The sequence below is a fragment of the Oryzias latipes genome, chromosome 6, assembly GCF_053564925.1.
Source record: "Oryzias latipes strain Hd-rR chromosome 6, Olatipes_Hd-rR_3.1".
NCBI classification, from domain to species: domain Eukaryota; kingdom Metazoa; phylum Chordata; class Actinopteri; order Beloniformes; family Adrianichthyidae; genus Oryzias; species Oryzias latipes.
The window spans coordinates 18,140,561-18,159,414 of record NC_136242.1 but is presented as its reverse complement, the minus strand read 5'-3'; the positions used below and the strand labels follow the sequence as shown (position 1 = coordinate 18,159,414).

General features: G+C 41.8%; 1 protein-coding gene across 50 annotated transcripts in view; it reads left to right on the top strand.

Annotated features, from left to right (window-relative positions):
• The window catches only part of tjp1b (tight junction protein 1b), a 66,356-nt gene extending 47,710 nt beyond the window's left edge, over positions 1-18,646 (top strand). For 9 of the 50 annotated variants that reach the window (XM_078948588.1, XM_011476004.4, XM_078948603.1 and 6 more), the window contains 26 exons: positions 123-247; positions 350-452; positions 636-951; positions 1,318-1,424; positions 2,786-2,954; positions 3,028-3,172; positions 3,657-3,790; positions 4,305-4,410; positions 4,675-4,825; positions 5,368-5,476; positions 5,551-5,770; positions 5,918-6,102; positions 6,189-6,284; positions 6,362-6,444; positions 6,537-6,747; positions 6,854-6,954; positions 7,049-7,399; positions 7,616-7,861; positions 8,903-9,763; positions 9,997-10,088; positions 10,705-10,920; positions 11,479-11,615; positions 13,165-13,636; positions 13,715-13,932; positions 14,395-14,538; positions 16,946-17,694. In XM_078948588.1, coding sequence (XP_078804714.1) covers positions 123-247; positions 350-452; positions 636-951; positions 1,318-1,424; positions 2,786-2,954; positions 3,028-3,172; positions 3,657-3,790; positions 4,305-4,410; positions 4,675-4,825; positions 5,368-5,476; positions 5,551-5,770; positions 5,918-6,102; positions 6,189-6,284; positions 6,362-6,444; positions 6,537-6,747; positions 6,854-6,954; positions 7,049-7,399; positions 7,616-7,861; positions 8,903-9,763; positions 9,997-10,088; positions 10,705-10,920; positions 11,479-11,615; positions 13,165-13,636; positions 13,715-13,932; positions 14,395-14,538; positions 16,946-17,040 — 5,193 coding nt within the window. In that variant the 3' untranslated portion in view covers positions 17,041-17,694. Of the gene's footprint in view, positions 1-122; positions 248-349; positions 453-635; positions 952-1,317; positions 1,425-2,785; positions 2,955-3,027; positions 3,173-3,656; positions 3,791-4,304; positions 4,411-4,674; positions 4,826-5,367; positions 5,477-5,550; positions 5,771-5,917; positions 6,103-6,188; positions 6,285-6,361; positions 6,445-6,536; positions 6,748-6,853; positions 6,955-7,048; positions 7,400-7,615; positions 7,862-8,902; positions 9,764-9,996; positions 10,089-10,704; positions 10,921-11,478; positions 11,616-13,164; positions 13,637-13,714; positions 13,933-14,394; positions 14,539-16,945 lie in introns of all 50 variants that reach the window. The other 41 variants (XM_078948582.1, XM_023955720.2, XM_078948602.1 and 38 more) reach the window with 18 other exon arrangements.
• Positions 18,647-18,854: the final 208 nt, after the last annotated feature.

The window sequence follows — 18,854 nt, the reverse complement described above, 5'->3', positions numbered from 1 at the left end:
GTCCAGTACAAATTTCTCTATCCCCTACTGAGGATAGATTTGTTGGATCTGCAGATGGAGACACGAGATGACTTTGTATGGTGTCTGTCAGACAGCTAAATCCTCTGTGTTTGTCTGTGAAGGCACCAGGGTTTGGCTTTGGGATAGCCATATCGGGAGGTCGGGATAACCCTCATTTTCAGAGTGGCGAGACCTCCATTGTCATATCGGATGTGCTGAAAGGAGGCCCAGCAGAAGGCCTACTGCAGTAAGATTCTCCTATTGGCAGCTTCTGTCATTGTAGCATTGAATTAGTTTGCCCGCACCTGAGAGACTCCATCCGTCTGCTCCTGCTGTTTCTCATCTGTAGGGAAAATGACAGAGTGGTCATGGTGAACTCTGTTTCTATGGACAACGTGGAGCATGCATACGCCGTCCAGCAGCTTCGCAAAAGTGGGAAAATTGCCAAAATTGTGAGTATACATTTGTTGAGACAGACAGGTTGAAATATGTATTTACATGTATGGTGTTAAGGTATTTGTTCCAATGTGTGACAGATGGCTAGAAAATGTGTACGGACGGAGGCAGTGACTGATTCATGTGGGGTGGCAGGTTGTCAGGATAGTTCAAGTTCAGATCTGGTTTTCTCTGGTTAGACAATCAGACGGAAGAGAAAAGTTCACGTCCCCATGGGCCGCTTGGGGGAGAGGGAAACCATGTCGGAGCACGACGAGGAGGAGGACAGCTACGACGAGGAGATCTATGAGACGCGAAGCGGACGCAGTGGTGCTTACAGCGGTGTGGGAGGGGCTATGGGCAGGCGCAGTGGTCGGAGCGGTGGACGGAGAGACAGGGAGCGTGAGCGGAGCGGCTCGCGAGAAAGAAGTCTCTCTCCACGCACAGACCGCCGCTCGCACAATCTCCCCCCACGGCCTGCCAAGGTCACGCTCGTTAAATCCCGCAAAAATGAAGGTGAGGCTCACAAAGTCGGGGACATAGAAATGTATCCATCTGTTTTTCAAATGGGAATTGTGTCCAAAAAGTATTAACTCTGCTCCCATTTATTTCCAATTGTTTACTCCCTATCCTCTTTATCCCGGCACAGAATTAAAACGTACACATCAGCATTGGTTAACTGCCAGACTAAATCAAACTTGCAAGCTTTAGCAAAATCTCAGTAAACTCAAGTAAATCTTAGTAAAAGAGCAATTAATCTTCTTTAATCGGTAGTGTTAATCCCAGTAGGAGCAGCAGCTGTCAGCAAAATGCAACCTGGGTGATGGTGTCATGTGAACTCTGTGCTAACATCATCTTTGTTGCTGTCTTTCACTTTGTAAGCAGAATATGGCTTGCGTCTGGCCAGCCATATCTTTGTCAAGGACATCTCTCCTGAGAGCCTGGCAGCCAGAGACGGCAACATCCAGGAAGGAGATGTTGTGCTGAAGGTGAGACAGCTGAGGGAAGAAAGGAGAGAGGGAATCACACGATCTCTTTTTATTGACCAAAAAACATTTATTTGTTCTGTTTTTTGTGTGTGTTGTTTTTGTCAAACAGGACCACTGACAGGTGATTTAATTGACATGAACTAATGTCCCCTAAATTTTCTTTCAGTGTTGCATAACTATTTTTTCATATTTCACAAGTGATTTTCTTAATTCAGCCTCATTATACATTCAGTGTTAATACAAAGACTTTGAGATTCAAATGTTTAGATTGTACACCGGTCATTGGATTACATCTAAGTACATGCTAATACTCACTAACATGTGCAGCTTTTTTCCCCCAGCATGAGACAATTTAGTGGTGAAAACCATGATGTATCCTGTAGATTTGTTTGTATTATAAACAACCATTCCACATAATTTAGGAAATAAAAAGGACGAAAAAATATTTTTTTTAAACTGATTTGCCTTTTTTGTTTGGATTAATGTTTCTTATTGAACTTTGTAAACCTCCAACAGCTACTTCAAACATGCTGACAAAAAATGTCTAGATTTGTTTTTATTTTCTAAAACACCAACACATTTAATACAGTTTTTTTCTCACTTTTTGATTTAATTTAGAATATTGTTGCAGATGGTTTAGACTCAGTTCAATCACAAAAATAAAATCGACTAGCAAAGAGCTGGAACAGTTGGAGAATAAACGTGTCCCGGTTTATTTATTTTTACTTCAAATACTTCATTGTACTTGTACTATTGCTGCCTTTATTTGCCGATATTTTGCAGTAATTGCATCTACGCCTTTTGGCATTAAAGGGATCATTTGTTATCATTATCATTGCAGATCAGGGTGCTGTGTTTGCTGCAGTGATTACATTTACAATTTACTGAAAGTCATATCTGATATTAAAACGATCTGTAAACTGCATCAAGTCTGAAAGCTGATATTTAGGGGAAAATAAAAAAAATGCATTTTTTATTAAATTGCCGATTTAAAAGAGGACAAGCTGACACTAAAAACAGATCTTCTGAGGGGTATTTCTAGCCAGCTGAGTTTCAGCATCTTTCAGCATCATCTCACAAAGGATACAGGGTACAAAAGCACTGCCTATACCTCACCCGGTTGTCATGTGACCTGCCATTCAGTTAAAAATGTAGTGACAAATCACCCAAACCTAATATTGTCTTCATTATCTGCCACAACCTTCCAAGTCTTTATGTGTACCTTTAAAGTTAAGCATTGATATGGATATGTGTTCTACTACATTGAAGTGTGAAACTGTCCTTTTTTTTAACTAATCTTTTAAAATATTAAAGTTGTTTTGGTTGTTGTCTCTAAAAGCACCTCTGTCTGATTCTGTCAGATTAACGGCACGGTTACAGAGAATCTTTCCCTGATCGACGCCAAAAAGCTGATTGAAAGGTCAAAGGGCAAACTAAAAATGGTTGTTCAGAGAGATGACAGGGCGACCCTGCTGAATATCCCTGACCTTGACGACAGCATTCCTTCAGCCAATGCCTCTGACAGAGATGGTAAGAAGAGTGTTGAGCGAGTCTCACCTGCCGGCGAAGAGTCTTTTTTCCTAAAAATCGGCTCTTGTTTAAGACATTTCAGATATCCATTCGCTGGCATCGGACCATTCCAATCGATCACATGACAGGCATCGTAGGAGCCGCTCGCGTTCTCCGGACAGGCGATCGGAACCCTCAGACCACTCCAGACATTCACCCCCACAAATCAGCAACGGCAGGTAAAAACAATCTGGCAAAGATCTATTTGTCTTTTCTTGTAAAAGCATTTTTGGAATTATTTTTCCAAACATAAAGACATTTTCATATCCATGCAGTTAGATGTCTAAAATGCGTCTGTTTTGTTGTCAAAGCCAACTGTAAAATAGATTAAATGACCTTAATGCATTAAAAGCTGGAAGTAAAGTCCAAAGGCTGCCTCAAAGCCAGAGCCTCCTATTTAAATTCAGCTGGAGAGCAGAATTCCCTCTGACACCTTAGATAAGCTGCTCTAAAAACCTAGCACAAAAGAGTGACAGGCAAAGCGATGACCTTCAGGATTAAGATGCTGCTTTACTCTCCTGCATTTCTTCTATGTTTTCATCCAGGTGATTGTTTCATATGTCGCCTTCAAGCTTTGCTGCCAGAGAATGAAACATTTATGACCCTATCTTCATTTTCTGGAGATGAATTGTTTCACCAAATGTGTTTTTGTATTGCCTGAAGTCATAGGAGTCGGGATGACGAACGGATCTCAAAGTCTGCTTCAACACCAGCGAAGATCGCAGAGGAGATTCCTCTCCCCAGACCAAAGGAGTCTGCTAATGCAAAAGAGGACAAGAAGCTCCCTCCCCTTCCAGGTTAGTCATTTCCTCTCACCCAAATAATTTTGTGTGATCAATAAGCAAATTGGGCTCATTACGGTACTTCCCCCGAAAAAATCCTATTGCTGGTAAAAATTGAAACGATGCACGGAATTCAAGTCTAGTTTGAATCAGTTGTTTTTGCTCTTTTTAGAGACAAAACCACCAAAAAATGCAGATCCAGACGCCTGCTGAGTCTGGCTGAGTTAGCCAGAAGCCAAGTTAAAATAAACTGTATGAGCTGATTGAGTCTGACATCCCCCACCAGCCTGCAGCATTCTGACGTCCTTCTCTTTGACCTGCCAGCCATGGACTGTGCGTTCCTTTACAGTGCACGCTTGTGCACAAGTGACTGTGATATTTGGTTGTGGAAGCTTTTTCTTCCCATTATTGTACATTTGTATCTTCAGCATTGCTAGGATGTGACAGTTTTTGCTGCTTTCGCAGTTGTTTGCGTTTGTGTTTACATCATCTGTCTGTATTAATATCATGCTTGTGTGTTCCTATACAGAGCCCAAACCAGTGTATGCTCAGCCCGGACAACCAGATGTAGACCTACCAGTTAGTCCCTCTGATGCTCCCGTTCCAAGTGCTGCTCATGACGACAGCATCCTACGGTAAAATTCCCACCTGATTCATGTTTCCTAGAACCCAGATACACAGAAGTTTTCCTTCTCAAGCTGTCTAGGTTTGTGTTGCACAGCCTAACGCTCTTTAGAATGTGCTGCTTTTTGAATGTTTGGCAAATATTTGTTTATTTGCTGCAGATTGCAGAATATCAAAAGGAATTTAAGTTCATTTTTCTGCCTGCAAATTAAAAGAAATTTAAAGCGCTGCAATCATTTTGAAGTTATTTTTTTGTTGTTGTTTTTTGTTCTCAGGCCGAGCATGAAACTAGTAAAGTTCAAAAAGGGGGAGAGCGTGGGTCTGCGACTGGCAGGGGGCAATGATGTGGGCATCTTTGTAGCAGGAGTTCTGGAGGATAGCCCAGCTGCTAAAGAAGGCTTGGAAGAGGGCGACCAAATTCTCAGGGTAAGAAAAGCCCATTGCAGAAAATATGTTTGTGTGCAACAAAATTATACTTAAAATTGTGAATTGGGGGTTTAAAAAACAGCATGTTAAAGTGCAATACTTCCTTATTCAAGTCATGGATTTGGAAGATGGCTGTTCCAAATGCACGGATGGTCAGGCTGGTCTCTTAGCAATTGCCCCTGGAGAGCAAACACCAGAACACTGTTTCCTTTGCCATGTGTGTCTCAATCCCTCACAGCCATGCTGTTTGCACTTCTTTGTCGTTTCTCCAAGTGTAACAAGCTTTGGGTAAAGTTGTTTCAGTGCAGTAGATTCTGCACCTCCAAAGGCAGTTGTGAGTACAGAAGCAACTGGACAGACATTGTATCTTATAGAACTCTCCAGCGAAGAGCAAGATCTGTTTGAACTTGCAAGTATGTTTGTGAAGATGTACATGTCACTTTATTCTGCAGCCTATTTAAAAGACACTAAACGATCTGAGATAAGTAGGATTAGTCTTTTCGTGAATCATCACACTGAAACAATATTTTCTCATCTTTCAGGTAAATAATGTTGATTTTGCAAACATAATTCGAGAGGAGGCGGTGCTATTCCTGCTTGACCTTCCTAAGGGCGAGGAGGTCACCATTCTGGCCCAAAAGAAGAAAGACGGTAAACACAGGAACACAGGATTCTTTGATCCATAATGTTGTCGTTTTGCTGACTGTGTGCTCTGCCTGATACAGTATATCGACGGATCGTGGAGTCCGATGTCGGTGACTCCTTCTACATCCGGACACACTTTGAATACGAAAAGGAATCTCCATATGGGTTAAGTTTTAACAAGGGCGAGGTGTTTCGAGTAGTGGACACCCTCTATAATGGCAAACTAGGCTCCTGGCTGGCTATTCGCATCGGCAAGAACCACCAGGAGGTGGAGAGGGGCATCATCCCTAACAAAAACAGGTGACCACTTCTTAACATGGAATTACAGTTTAAACAAATATTGTGTCCAGATTTTCATTTGTTAAGAGTTCTTTGTCTTGTTGAGTTGACTGCAGAGACCAGCTTGAACTAAAAGATTTTCTTTGTCTTTCTGGCGTTTGTCAACAGAGCGGAGCAGCTCTCCAGTGTACAGTACACTCTTCCCAAAACAGCAGGTGGCGATAGGGCGGACTTCTGGAGATTCCGTGGTCTTCGCAGCTCTAAGAGGAACCTGAGGAAGAGCAGAGAGGATCTGTCATCCCAACCGGTCCAAACAAAGTTCCCAGCATATGAGAGAGTTGTCCTGAGAGAGGGTGAGGATCTTGTTTTGTGTCTGTTTCATTGCAGCTTTGTAGATCTGCTAATATTTTGCATTTTTTTTTCTTTCTGTTTTGTGCAGCGGGTTTCTTGAGACCAGTTGTGATATTTGGACCCATTGCGGATGTTGCTCGAGAGAAACTTTCCAGAGAAGAGCCAGATCTGTTTGAACTTGCAAGTATGTTTGTGAAGATGTTACCCACATTATATTTGAAGGCTGATTTAAATAAATAGAAATGTCTAATTTTGTTCCAGAGAGTGAACCGAGAGACGCAGGAACAGACCAGCGTAGTTCAGGAATAATTCGTCTTCACACCATCAAACAGATCATCGACAGAGTGAGCAATTTGTGTCTTTTAAAATGAATCATTTATCAAAAGAAAATGTCCTTACATTTCTTTTTTGTCCTTTTTCTTTAAATCTCATGAAGGACAAACATGCTGTGCTGGACATCACTCCAAACGCTGTGGACAGGCTGAACTATGCGCAGTGGTACCCGATCGTAGTCTTCCTAAATCCCGATAACAAGCAGGGCGTGAAGAACATGAGGACGAGACTTTGTCCAGAGTCCAGGAAGAGCGCCAGAAAGCTTTATGAGCGAGCCATTAAACTGAGAAAGAATAATCACCACCTGTTTACAAGTATGTGGAGTCCGTTAAGACTCATAAATCAAAATGTAAAAATTGACTATTTTTTCATGTTTTTATTTCTTATCAACTAATTACCCTATAAACTTTGTTCTTTAAGCAACCATCAATCTGAACAATATGAATGATGGGTGGTATGGAGCTCTAAAGGAAACCATTCAGCAGCAACAGAATCAGCTGGTTTGGGTATCGGAGGGCAAGGTGAGAAAACCTCATGGTTGTTTAATTCCATGTTTTTCTTTGATTATTGTGGCTTTATAAGCTTTGAGGTGACAGTTCTGTCTGTTCTGCTCAGGCGGATGGCACAACAGAGGATGACCTGGACATCCACGATGACCGTCTGTCTTACTTGTCGGCACCAGGTAGTGAATACTCTATGTACAGCACTGACAGCCGGCACACTTCTGACTACGAAGACACGGACACCGAGGGCGGAGCCTACACGGACCAGGAGTTGGATGAGACGCTGAACGACGAGGTGGGTCTCCCCACGGAGCCCGCCATCACCCGTTCCTCAGAGCCCGTACGAGAAGACCCTCCCGTCATTCAAGACACCCCCGGTTACTCCACTTACCAGCATCCTGTGCAACCTGACCCAGGCAGTCGTATTGATCCTGCTGGGTTTAAGATGGCCGCTCCACAACAGGTAAAGATACACCAGGCGGCGTTGGTGGAATTTGGGTATATGATAGCTCTCTTATCTCCTGACCTTAAACATCTCTTTCTATATGTTTCTTAGAAACTATGATCTGTTTTTCTTTTGTGGCTGAGTCAGTATCAAGAAGTATCAAGCTGTTGGGGTTAGATGTACTTTGTGTGCCTTTGGCAGGCTGTTAAATGTTCTCTTAACAATACTTCACAGCAAGGTGAGGCTGCTTTCCCTTTGCCCTCATTGCCTCTGCCGGCGGTAGCTACCCCTGCTAATGAGCAGCCTGCACAGCTAGAGGCTGTGCACCTAGAGGAGCCGCCTGCTGTAGCCCCAGTTCCTCAGGCTGACTCACTTAACAGCCCCAGCCCTGCCCCCGAGCATATTCAGCCCCCACCACCACCACCACCACCTCCACCACATGAACCCACCCCGTCTGGACTGCCTGGTCCAGAACCAAAGGTACCTGCTGTTTCACCAACCATTTGGACCGGGCCTGGGCCACAGCCTGCTATTTTAACTGCCTGTCTTCTCGCACATGCTTTCCACACGCTCTCTGCATGTCGTGCCCACACCTTGTCACACACTGAGCCCACTGTGTGCCTCTGGCTCCCAGAGAGAATGTGCGACACTGTAGTCCCACATGCACCACAGTGGGCTGGGAGACCAGAGGGACTGGTACATCTGAGTCTCTGAGCAGGGTGAAGACATCCACAACCAGCCCTAATTTTTTGCCACTTACCTCCTTTGCATGGCTCCAAATGTTTTTTGGGTTCTTTTGAGCTTCAACTCGTTTCTGCAGATGAACAGTAGTGGCACTGACTGTTGCACCGTAGTGGGTAGCTGTGTCGTTTGTTGTAGTGCCAATAGTTGGACGTTGCATTGGAAACAAGCTGAATGTTTGCTGCATGATGAAAGCTAACCTGCAGACAGTACTTTTTCCATCAGTGTACTTTCCACTGAACAGTTATTTTTTTATGAGAATAGCAATAATGTGCGTTTTGTGTCCCGTTGACCTGCTCTGTCCTACATAAATGTCAACCAATCAGCAGTATTTAACATGGATTTGCTGTCTACAGGCTACACATCATACGTTTGAAATGACGCCTTTCAGAAATGACAAAAGAATTTTCCTTTTTGCCATAAAAGAAACAAATTCTCAGGCAAAACCATTTTCGTTTGTAAGAAATATGATCATTCCTGAAAGGCATTTTATCAAACAGGCATTCAGATCTATTTTTTAAAAAAGAGCAAAGATTTGCTTGTGTATTTGACTTGATAATATTTATATTACCGTAATAGGAAGGATATTTGGAATATTTATTTTTTAGTGTTTTATGTATGCTGGGTTCTCAAAGCTTCTTTTTGTTTTCCTTTTATTGAAAGGTTTGGTGTTTGGGAACTACATTTCCCTTGCTGCTTTCTCTGCATTAAAATAGCTGAGAAATTCCAACTTTTGATAGTTTGAAAAAAAAATATTCAGTCTGTGCCGTTTGTCTGCAGATGTACAAAAAAGATCTGTACAACATGGATGACCCCGGGCGAGTCGGTCACCACCTGAAGCAGTCTATGAGCTACTGTCACCAGCCGCCGTTCCAGGACAAACAGCCATACCGTGAATACGACCATCCGCCTTATGGTTATGATGGAGGCGGCTACACAGAACCAAAGCCTCACAACACTGACTCTCACCTGCACTACGACAACCGCGTGCCTCATTACAACGAACAGTGGCCCCCCTACGACCAGCAGACCTCATCCTCCCAGTCAGTAGGGTACCAGCCGGGGCACCAGCAACCTATGGGCTATAGCCCCCGGTCTCCCTATGAAGATGGACCAGGAAGAGATTACAGTCCACCGCAGCCACACTTTGATGAGGTTTCACCAGCTGGTTATGACGGCAGACCACGTCACGGTAAACCTGGACACATTCGTTACGATGAACCGCCTCCCCCACCCCCTACAGGCTACGATGCCCGCTCTCCTCACGAGGCTGAATTGCACAACTTCCCCATCAATTCACCTTGCTCGCCGGACCCCCCCAAGCAGTATTATGGTGACTCTGGTCTGAGACCCGCCTACATGCCCGGACCTCCAAATCGAGGTTATAAAACAGGGCTGCTTGAGCCTTTGAGGAACTCAGAGCCCCCTGTTTCCCCTTCTAAACCTGAAGCCCTGCCCTCACCCGCTGAACCGGGAACCACTCCAACCTCCAAACCTCTCCCTCCTCCCCCACGGGAAGACCCAGATGAGGACCCAGCAATGAAGCCACAGTCGGTGCTAAACAGAGTCAAGATGTTTGAGAATAAACGCTCTGTTTCTATGGACCGCGCTAAAGAAGTGGTAGAGACATCCGTGCTGAGGGTACGTTCTCCCAAAGGTGTCACGCGTCACCTTTCATTTAACAGCATGAACTCGCTAACGTTAATCCATTTTTCATCTGTGACTTTAAACGATCTTCACGCTTCAAAAATAATTTGTAGCCTATTTTTACAAAGATGTTACTAAAACTCTAATTGTGTTTTAATAATTATTTTTTTAAAAAGAGTTTACTAAACTGTCGGTTTGTGTGTGTGTCGTGTCCCCCCCCCCCACAGCCTGCTGATGTTCCTAAACCTGTGAGTGCTCCCGGTCCAGTCCTCAAAGCCAACTCCCTCAGTAACCTTGAACAGGAGAAGTCCACATACAGGTTAGTTACCCTTGAAATAGGAGATGAACAGGAAGGGGTTTTGGTAAAGCATATGTGAAGTCAGCTGTTGTTGTTGTTTGAGCACCACCTAGTGGACATAAGTCACAGAGGAGAAAATGTGGCTTTAGTTGATGTTTTTCTCTGAACTACATTAAAGACAGATAGGTAAAAATGAATGTATTTGGAGTTTGCTGCAGGAAACTGGAGCTAAGCAGAAGTTATCCGGAACACGCTTTAACCTCACTAAGTGTGGTAAATTACGCTAAATAATAAAAATATCTGAGTGAGGAAAAATACCATTCCCTTAAAATGGTGCTGAGCTGTCACAGTTGCGTTCAGTTGATATAAACCCCCTTTTTAAATTGTTTTCCTTTTTTTGAATCTCAGTAATGGCGGCCAACGCAGTCTCCCCGTCTCAGGGCAGAAACCCTCCAGCTCCAATTCTATTGCTAATGCTACTGAAACCCCGATGGCCTACTGATGCTCTGCTGGCTTTGATTTTTAGGAAAGCTTAGGGATGAATAAGAGACACTAACCACGATACTCAAGATAATTGTTTCTGCTGCATGCTGTAGATCCTCCTGTCTGGTTGTGAATCTTGATTATTTCTCTGCAGGGCTCCTGAGCCACAAAAGCCTCAAACTAAACCCCTAGATGATGTCGTGCGATCCAACCACTATGACCCCGATGAAGATGAGGAGTACTACAGAAAGCAGCTGTCCTACTTTGACCGCCGCAGCTTCGACAGTAAAGCTATGGGCCAACCTGCTCCAGGCATCAGTCGCTTCCACGATATACCCAAACCAGCTCAGCTGTCGTACCCCTACCACAGGTATTGCTTCTTCAACAGACTCCTTCTCTTATCTTTCTGCTGTCAAGATGCACTAATTGATCTGATGATTGAAAACTAACATATCCAACTAAACTTATATATTATCTTCCACCTTGAATGGATCAAATGACCTCTGCTATCTTTGTAATGCTTTCCTACACTTTGTTAATGCTTTTCCTTTTTTCCCCTTAAGTATTTGAATGGATTCATATGCTTTTGTTTTCTTTAAACAAATCGGAAAAGATGAGCAAACCATTGAAATCATCAAATCCTTTCTAGGTGTAAACAAAAAACATTGCTTAATTAAAAATGTAAATGATCTTTTCCTTTAGACTTTTTCCCTGTGCTTATATTTGAGATTAATTTATATAAACAATTGGAGGGTGATCATGTTTAGTTAAGAATTTAGTATTTGAAATAAAATTTACAATGGGAGATAATAGATCTGACAGCTCAACTTTAGAAAAAAATAAATGTTTTTGACCAAAACTATTCAGTTTGGAGCCACAGCAGCAGCTGAAGGTAAATGATTCTGATGTTTCCTGTCTGTGGTTACAGAGTGGAGTCTCTGGAGAAAGTCAGTCCAGTGGAGAAAAGATACGAACCTTTACCCCAAATCAGTCCTTCGGCACAGTATGGGCCTCCTCTACCTGCCATCCCACCCAACCCTCTGCCCAAACTCAGTCCAAGCGATGGTAAGGTCAAGTCTTGCTGAGGTCTCAGGCTTAGTTAATGTCTTGATGAACACTTCCACTGTACAAAGTTTTTTTCTTCATTTTTTTTCATGTTAAAGTCTTACGTTTTAAAATTTCAAAGCTAATACATTTTCTGTGTAAAGTCCAGTGTTTTGGGGTATCCTTCCAGTTTTTAAGGGATCCCGTCCAAAATTATTTTTAAAATTTTAACTTAAAAATGATTTTATTTAAACACAAGTTTGCTCTTGATTAAAAATTACCGCCATTATTGCGGAGAGAAATGTTTCTCCGCTTTTATTTATATCTTAGCATAAGCGACACGCCCGTAATGATTCATATCCTTCTCGATAATCAATAGAAAATCCTTGATCAGCTTTAAGTCAGCACTCTGGCTGCAAAGCATTGTATTGTCTTCTAGCCATGTCTTCACCACATTTTGCTGTCAGTCTGAAATGTCCACTGGTGCCCAAGGCCGAGTCTCTTCCCAGGTTTATTGGTGGAAAATTCCCCCCCAAAACAAGAAGGTCCGGTCCCCATGTTTGACTGTGGGGATGGTGTTCTTAGGGTTGAACGCCTCTTCCTTTATAGATGATTGAGGCCAAACAGGTTCTTCAGACCATAAAACAGAGACAGAAGTCTTTCACTTTATCCAGAGAAGATTTTGCTGAGGCTTTTGTGTCCCTTATGTGCCACGAGTGTCCACAAACCAGCAGCAGAGCTGCTGTTTTTCACCTGCTGATTGGTTAAAAAAACGGTACCTGTCAATCAGGGTGAACAGGATCATTTAGAACACTTCAGACTTCTTGGAAAGTTGTAGAATAATTCTGTACTCACCACTTTTAACCTAAATACAAAGGAAGACAAATATTTCCGTCAACGTTGATGCCTTTTACACACTCATCATTCTAATTACAAGAAACCGTATTGGTTAAATATTGGTAACTTTAATACAAAATATACCAGTCATATGAAGTATTATAATGAAGTGTGACATGTTCACATATAAAGATTTTTCTTAGATCTAAGCATAATTGTGGGGGAAATCATAGTTCCTAAGGACAAAGATCCAGTATGAGATGCACTGAGAGAGCCATGTTACAGCCATTCTGATATAATTGATAAACTGCTACAAAATAATGGCTAAAAAAGTTCACTGAGGGTAAAATATTCCAAGTTAGAAACTCAGTTTTCTGCCTTCAACACCCCAGTGTTGTGGTTATCTGTCTCTTCTCTTTAGTCAAAAATCTAAAAATTCAAAAGCATTTAAGATTCTCACTTTCATCTTCATAGGTTTGTGTTAAAAATGGTTCTAACAGTTTAGCAGCCTCTTTCTTTAGATTTGTTCTCCTAGATCTGATTAAGATTTGTTGCAGTTCTGTTGTCTCCTTTAGTTGCAGAACAGGTTTTTCTGCTAAAATTGCAGAAACTAAATGTAGATTAATCTGATTTTTTGTGAATAACCTGCAATAAATACAAAAACATGATACACTTCAATGTGAGGTTATTTAAGTTACTGTATCCACTGATGTTTTATTTAATTAACTTCCAGCTAACTCCATACCTGAACCACTGAGCTCTCCCAATCCTAAACCGGATCTGCCAGCTCTCAGACCCACAAGTAGGGATGACCCCATCCCAAGCAGTTACCTCCCCCCAAGAGGCTTCCCCGACAAACCCCCTGTCAATGGCACCGATGCGGCACCCTCAAAGACTCTGAGTGCTCCTGCCCCAACGAGCTACAACCGCTATGTCCCCAAGCCTTACACCAGCGCAGCGCGGCCCTTTGAGCGCAAGTTTGAGAGCCCGAAATTCAACCACAACCTGCTGCCTAACGACACACAGCCCAAGACGGACCACCTCAGCAAACCCGGCGTGCTGAGCAACAGCAGTGGGAAACTGCAGCTGTCTCCACAGCCCCTGGATCACGACAGCGGTCTGGACACTTTCACACGCACTTTGGATAACAGGCCCAAATACCAGCACAATAACATCAACGCCATTCCCAAGGCCATTCCTGTGAGGTAAGGAGAGCTCTTTTTTTTTGTCGTAGCGTGTATCGGACCCATGCTGGCTGACTAAAGCGCTGCCCTGCCCCTCAGTCCCAGTGCACTGGAGGATGACGACGAGGACGAAGGGCACACGGTGGTGGCCACTGCTCGGGGTATCTTCAATTGTAACGGAGGGGTTCTGAGCTCCATTGAGACGGGTGTCAGCATCATCATTCCCCAGGGTGCCATCCCGGAGAGCGTGGAGCAGGAGATTTACTTTAAGGTGTGCAGGGACAACAGCATCCTGCCCCCCCTGGACAAGGAGAAAGGTTAGTCTGTCTGTGCTCGTGGAGATCCAGCTTCACAAAAGAGAAACTAAAAGTTAAAGAAACGTGGCCATGTTTTCTGTTTTTACCTGATAAGATTAGAGCATCGTAACATGTTTTTTTAAAGAGTCAACAAGTAATTAATTATATAAACTAATATGTAATGGGCAAATAAGTAGCTTAACTACAGTAAGACACTGGTTATATATAAGCCTTCAGTTTGGCATCCATTGGTAGACAAGAATCGGTTTAATTAAGACGAAGCACCGGGGGACTGCGTCTGTTTAATTACCTGCTAAGTCAGGTAACAGTTAATTGCCCCTCATAATGAAGGCCAGGCACCAGGTGGCATCTTATCTTTTTTTTTTCCCTCTCTCCCGCTTAGATAACTGATAATCCTTTTGTGCTGGCAAATTCCTGTGTGTTTATTTTGAGGATTTTAAACCTTGTTGTGTATCCGTACAGGAGAAACGCTGCTAAGTCCACTTGTGATGTGTGGCCCTCACGGACTCAAGTTCCTGAAGCCGGTGGAGCTGCGCTTACCTCACTGTGCGTCTATGACCCCTGATGGTTGGTCTTTTGCTCTAAAATCCTCCGACTCCTCGTCGGGTACGCTGTCCTCTCTCTGTCCTATTTTGGGGTCTGAGGTCTGGCTTTAATCAAAGTTTGTTAGATGGTTTCATGATCACCTCTTGTCTTCACTTCCTGCACTTTTATCTAGTCATATAGGCTGTTTGGTGGCGGGAAATTGTATTCTTTAGCCTTTAAAATGAGTCTAACAATGCATCCGTTCAACAGAAAACAAATTAATCTGAAATCAATCAATCAAAACAATCGGAAAAAAAGAAATTATCATCTGTTTAAAAACAAGATGTTAATTTACATCAAAATAAAGGAAAGTTGGGTTATATCAACTATTAACAGATTTCCATAGATACTGCATCCACATGATATATAAATTGGTGCAGTCTGTCATGACGTCAGTTTTTTTTGTGTTTTTTGCACAGTTTACAGAGGCTATATTGAAAATGAGAGTCAGCAGACGAAACGCCGCATTTTTGCTGAGTTTTTTGCAGCTGGTTGTTTTAGACCAGAATATGTCTGAAGCGCCTCATGTGGAAACAGAGGAGGCAGATCTCCCCAAACCAACGCATTTCCCTTTACACTCCTGCCTGTATGCGGTTTTTCTCATCCTTAATGTGAAAAAGACACAAAACTGTGATCGACATTTTTTTCTCTCTCACTAAACGGAGGTCACTCAATAAAATCTTTTTTTATTTTATTTACTTGTACACAACAATTAACATGGTTGTTGGATTTATTTACTGTATTTTTTGCATTTGTGGTTTAAGTTTAGGATTTAACACTATTAGATTTTCACATTTCCTAATCTAAAATAAATAATATTAAAGTGAGTCATTAAAAAGGATCCAGGTTTAAACGTTTTAATTTCAGGTTGACTCTTTCAGACAGGAAAAAGACGGGAATCTGGTTCTTTTAGTAGAACACTTTTTTCCCTCCAATCTCATCACCTTTAAGTTAAATCTGTTTTATTTGCTCTAAAATAATGTTTCCATTATCTAACAAAGTAAAGATGTGCTGCAGTGTTTATGAAAGCTGAGGCTTTCTCCTTCCAGCTCTGCCTTGAGCTCCAATGTTGTTCATTGTTCTCCTGCTGGTGGAGTCATGAACATAAACATGAGCCACAGTGTGTGTAAGCTCCCAGTGTCTCAAATGTTCCTTGTGCTCCTCTGTGCGCCTTCAGACAATTCCACTTTGTTCTTGGAGATCTTTGTTGGTCAGCCTCTCCTTGCTGCGGTCTTGGTTCTGTCAGCGACAGCGACTTTAAATTTGATAGTTTTTGTTTATACCAACACATCAACAAACTCGGATTTCTGTTTTTATTTAACAAAAAATGTAAAGGATCTACACATTTGATGCTTCTGCTTTCATGTTTGAACTGATGCATCACATTTATTGTTAAAACATGGAAATTCAAAAGAGAAAAATCTGCTATTTGTTTTTTGTGTAGTTTATACAGAACTTAAAGTCCCACTCCAATCATCTTTTGATCTATTTGTAAAGCGTTATGATCTATGAACCAAATTATGAGGATTCTGGTTTTAGTCAAAATAAAAAAAAACTGTCGTTTTCTAGGGCATAGTTTCTGCAGAGCAACAGTAGTTCATTATAATTCACCTCTGAATTGTGGGTGGAAGTGGTGACGAGGGGTGACTTCTCCCCCATTTCCCATTATCACTTTGTTTACACTCTCTCCCACTAGCTTACACCCCTCACAACAACAACCTAACATTACAGGTGCGACAAAAATATTGGAGCTATCCAGCTTTACAGTTTCGATTCAGATTCCAGCTCAGACGAGGAAAACAAAGACGCACATGGATCTCTTGGTTTATCAGAGGATGCATAAGAATAGAGCAGGGAACTTGTGGCTCGTCATAGTAGATTCGAAATCATACCTAAGAGCTTTTTCCAACAGCCTTTTTGCATCTGCTTCTGATTCACAATGATTTGGATAAAGAAATGCTCACAAATGCAATTTCTAATCTTCATATTCTTTATATTCATATTTGTCCTCCATCATCAGAAGAATCCCACAAGAGCATGTTAAAACCCCAAAAGCACCATTTTCATTGGAGTAGGTCTTCAAGATTCAAGAGTTGTTGTTTTTTAAATGAAAACGCTTCTTCTTTTTCTTTTTTTTTTAACCTATGATCAATATAGAAATGTTCATGAATTTGTATAAAAATTATTATTATTTCTTTTTTCCTGATGTTGATGCTGAAATGTGCTTTTAAATATTGCATGCAGACATAATCAGGGCTGGGTGTCACTTCTTTTATTCTACATATAAGCAGACATTTCTATCCATAGAAGACATGCAAGCCCAGTTCTGAATATGGTTTCCATCTTGGCCTCTTCTGTTTTCTTTTGCCCCAGCAGCATGCGTAAAAACATGCGAGCATCATTCTAATGCTGTGCTGTTTCCCTGCAGGTGATCCTAAAACCTGGCAGAACAAATCTCTCCCTGGTGACCCAAACTACCTGGTGGGTGCAAACTGCGTGTCTGTGCTCATTGACCACTTCTGAGGAGGGCAACAGCTGGCCTGTTACTGAATGTGATGAGCAGTGGGACCCCCCCCCACCCCGTCCGCCCGTCTGTCTGCTGGTGGGGGCGCACAACGCTCAATGAAGTCTGAACTCGATTGTTTACTGTGCCCAACATTTCAAAACCACATTCTCGTACAGTTGGAGGAGTGTTACACCCATGAGGCTCTAACTTAGTTTCTTTACTAATATTTGGGGGAGGGAGGGGTTTGGTGCTTTTGAGGCTTGCAAAAAAAAAGAAGAAAAAAACAAGTTATCTTAACAAAGGAACTGAAGTTGGAATGCATGACCAGTGCCACAGACTGGATAATCCAATTTTGTCATTTTTACCTAATTTTCTAAAAGGTTAGAAACGTGCGAGCATATAAAAAAAAAAGTTTTCATATTGCAGTGGGATTTTTGTGTATTCTAGTGGATTCAAAAAAAAAAAAGGTAACGTTTGCTAACACTGAACCTTTGAGTTCGGTGGTCATGTGTTACCATTCATGAAGGACTGGCTGAGCCTGACTCATTGAAGAAAGCCCTTTGCATCATTTAACCCAAGAAGAAGAAGGATAAAAAGAAGTATTAAGAGTCAGGTGCCCATTCGACTGAGCACGCTCTGATTAAACCGCTGTTTTTGTAGAAAAAAAAAAACCTATCGTAGATAAATATACTGACTTGATTTTACAAACTCCTGCTGTCTAGAGATCTATGCATGTGCTACGACTCAGGTCCAGAAGCCTGTTATTACTAAGTTCAACACATGAGGAAAACCCCATCATACACTGCAAGCAGTGATGCCTTACCTGCATATTGACTTTTCTGCGAACCGTTCAAAACATCGGGTCCTTGAGTTGTACCGATCCCGACGGGAGGAGGGTCTGCATTTTCTCACCAACCGTGAACTTGGACTTAGCACACGAGAATAATTGGGGCTAATGAAAAGGTATGCTTTGTTTTACTGCTATGCATATGAAGTCTGAGGAAATACACAAAGCTAGAAGACGTTTCAGTTGTGGCTGTACATAATGCTAGCATATGGCCTTGGTTCTCTGTAAATGAACTTTTTTACATCTTTGTTATTTTGTATAAAAGAGCGAAAACATTTGTTTAAAAAAGAGACAGCAGTTAACCTTGGTTATGTTTGTATTCTGGTTAAACCCCTGAGCCTTGGAACTGACATAAGCAGTAATAAGTCCAACTTTTATACCAACCTACTACACACACCGACACACTACTTAAGGCATTTTTAACTGTCAGAAAACTTTTTATTCTTATTTACAAAAATAGAAGAAGTGCTTGGTTTAACTGATTTTAAAAGATGTACTTGAGAGGGGCTGCTGTGAAGCGTGGTCCCGTCCTTTATTTGTGATACTGGATGCTGTATTGTGTGCCCTGAAATGTATTTTTGTACTAATAGACAATTTATTATGGCACATCAGTACTATTTTTCTTTTGATATGATAACTCTGCTTCAACCCAACACTATTTTCTTTCCTGTGTGGCTGACATTCTTTTTATTTATTTTGGTTCTGTTTTTTTTTCTTTTGCAACACATTTCTAAGTATACCACTGTATTACTAAATAAATCCATTTATAAAGTAAATATCCCTCGAGTTTGAGTCTCATGTTTTTGCAGATTTTTTTGACACAAAGTATTTTGGTAGATGAAAAAAAATGTAAAAAGATTTTTGATTATTTACACTGTGAATTATTAAAAATCAGGTTTTTCTTCAAATTTACCTTTATTTCACTCACCTCACTAACATATAGTTTGGTTTCAAATGCCAAATGTTTTCTGCCGTGCTCACCTT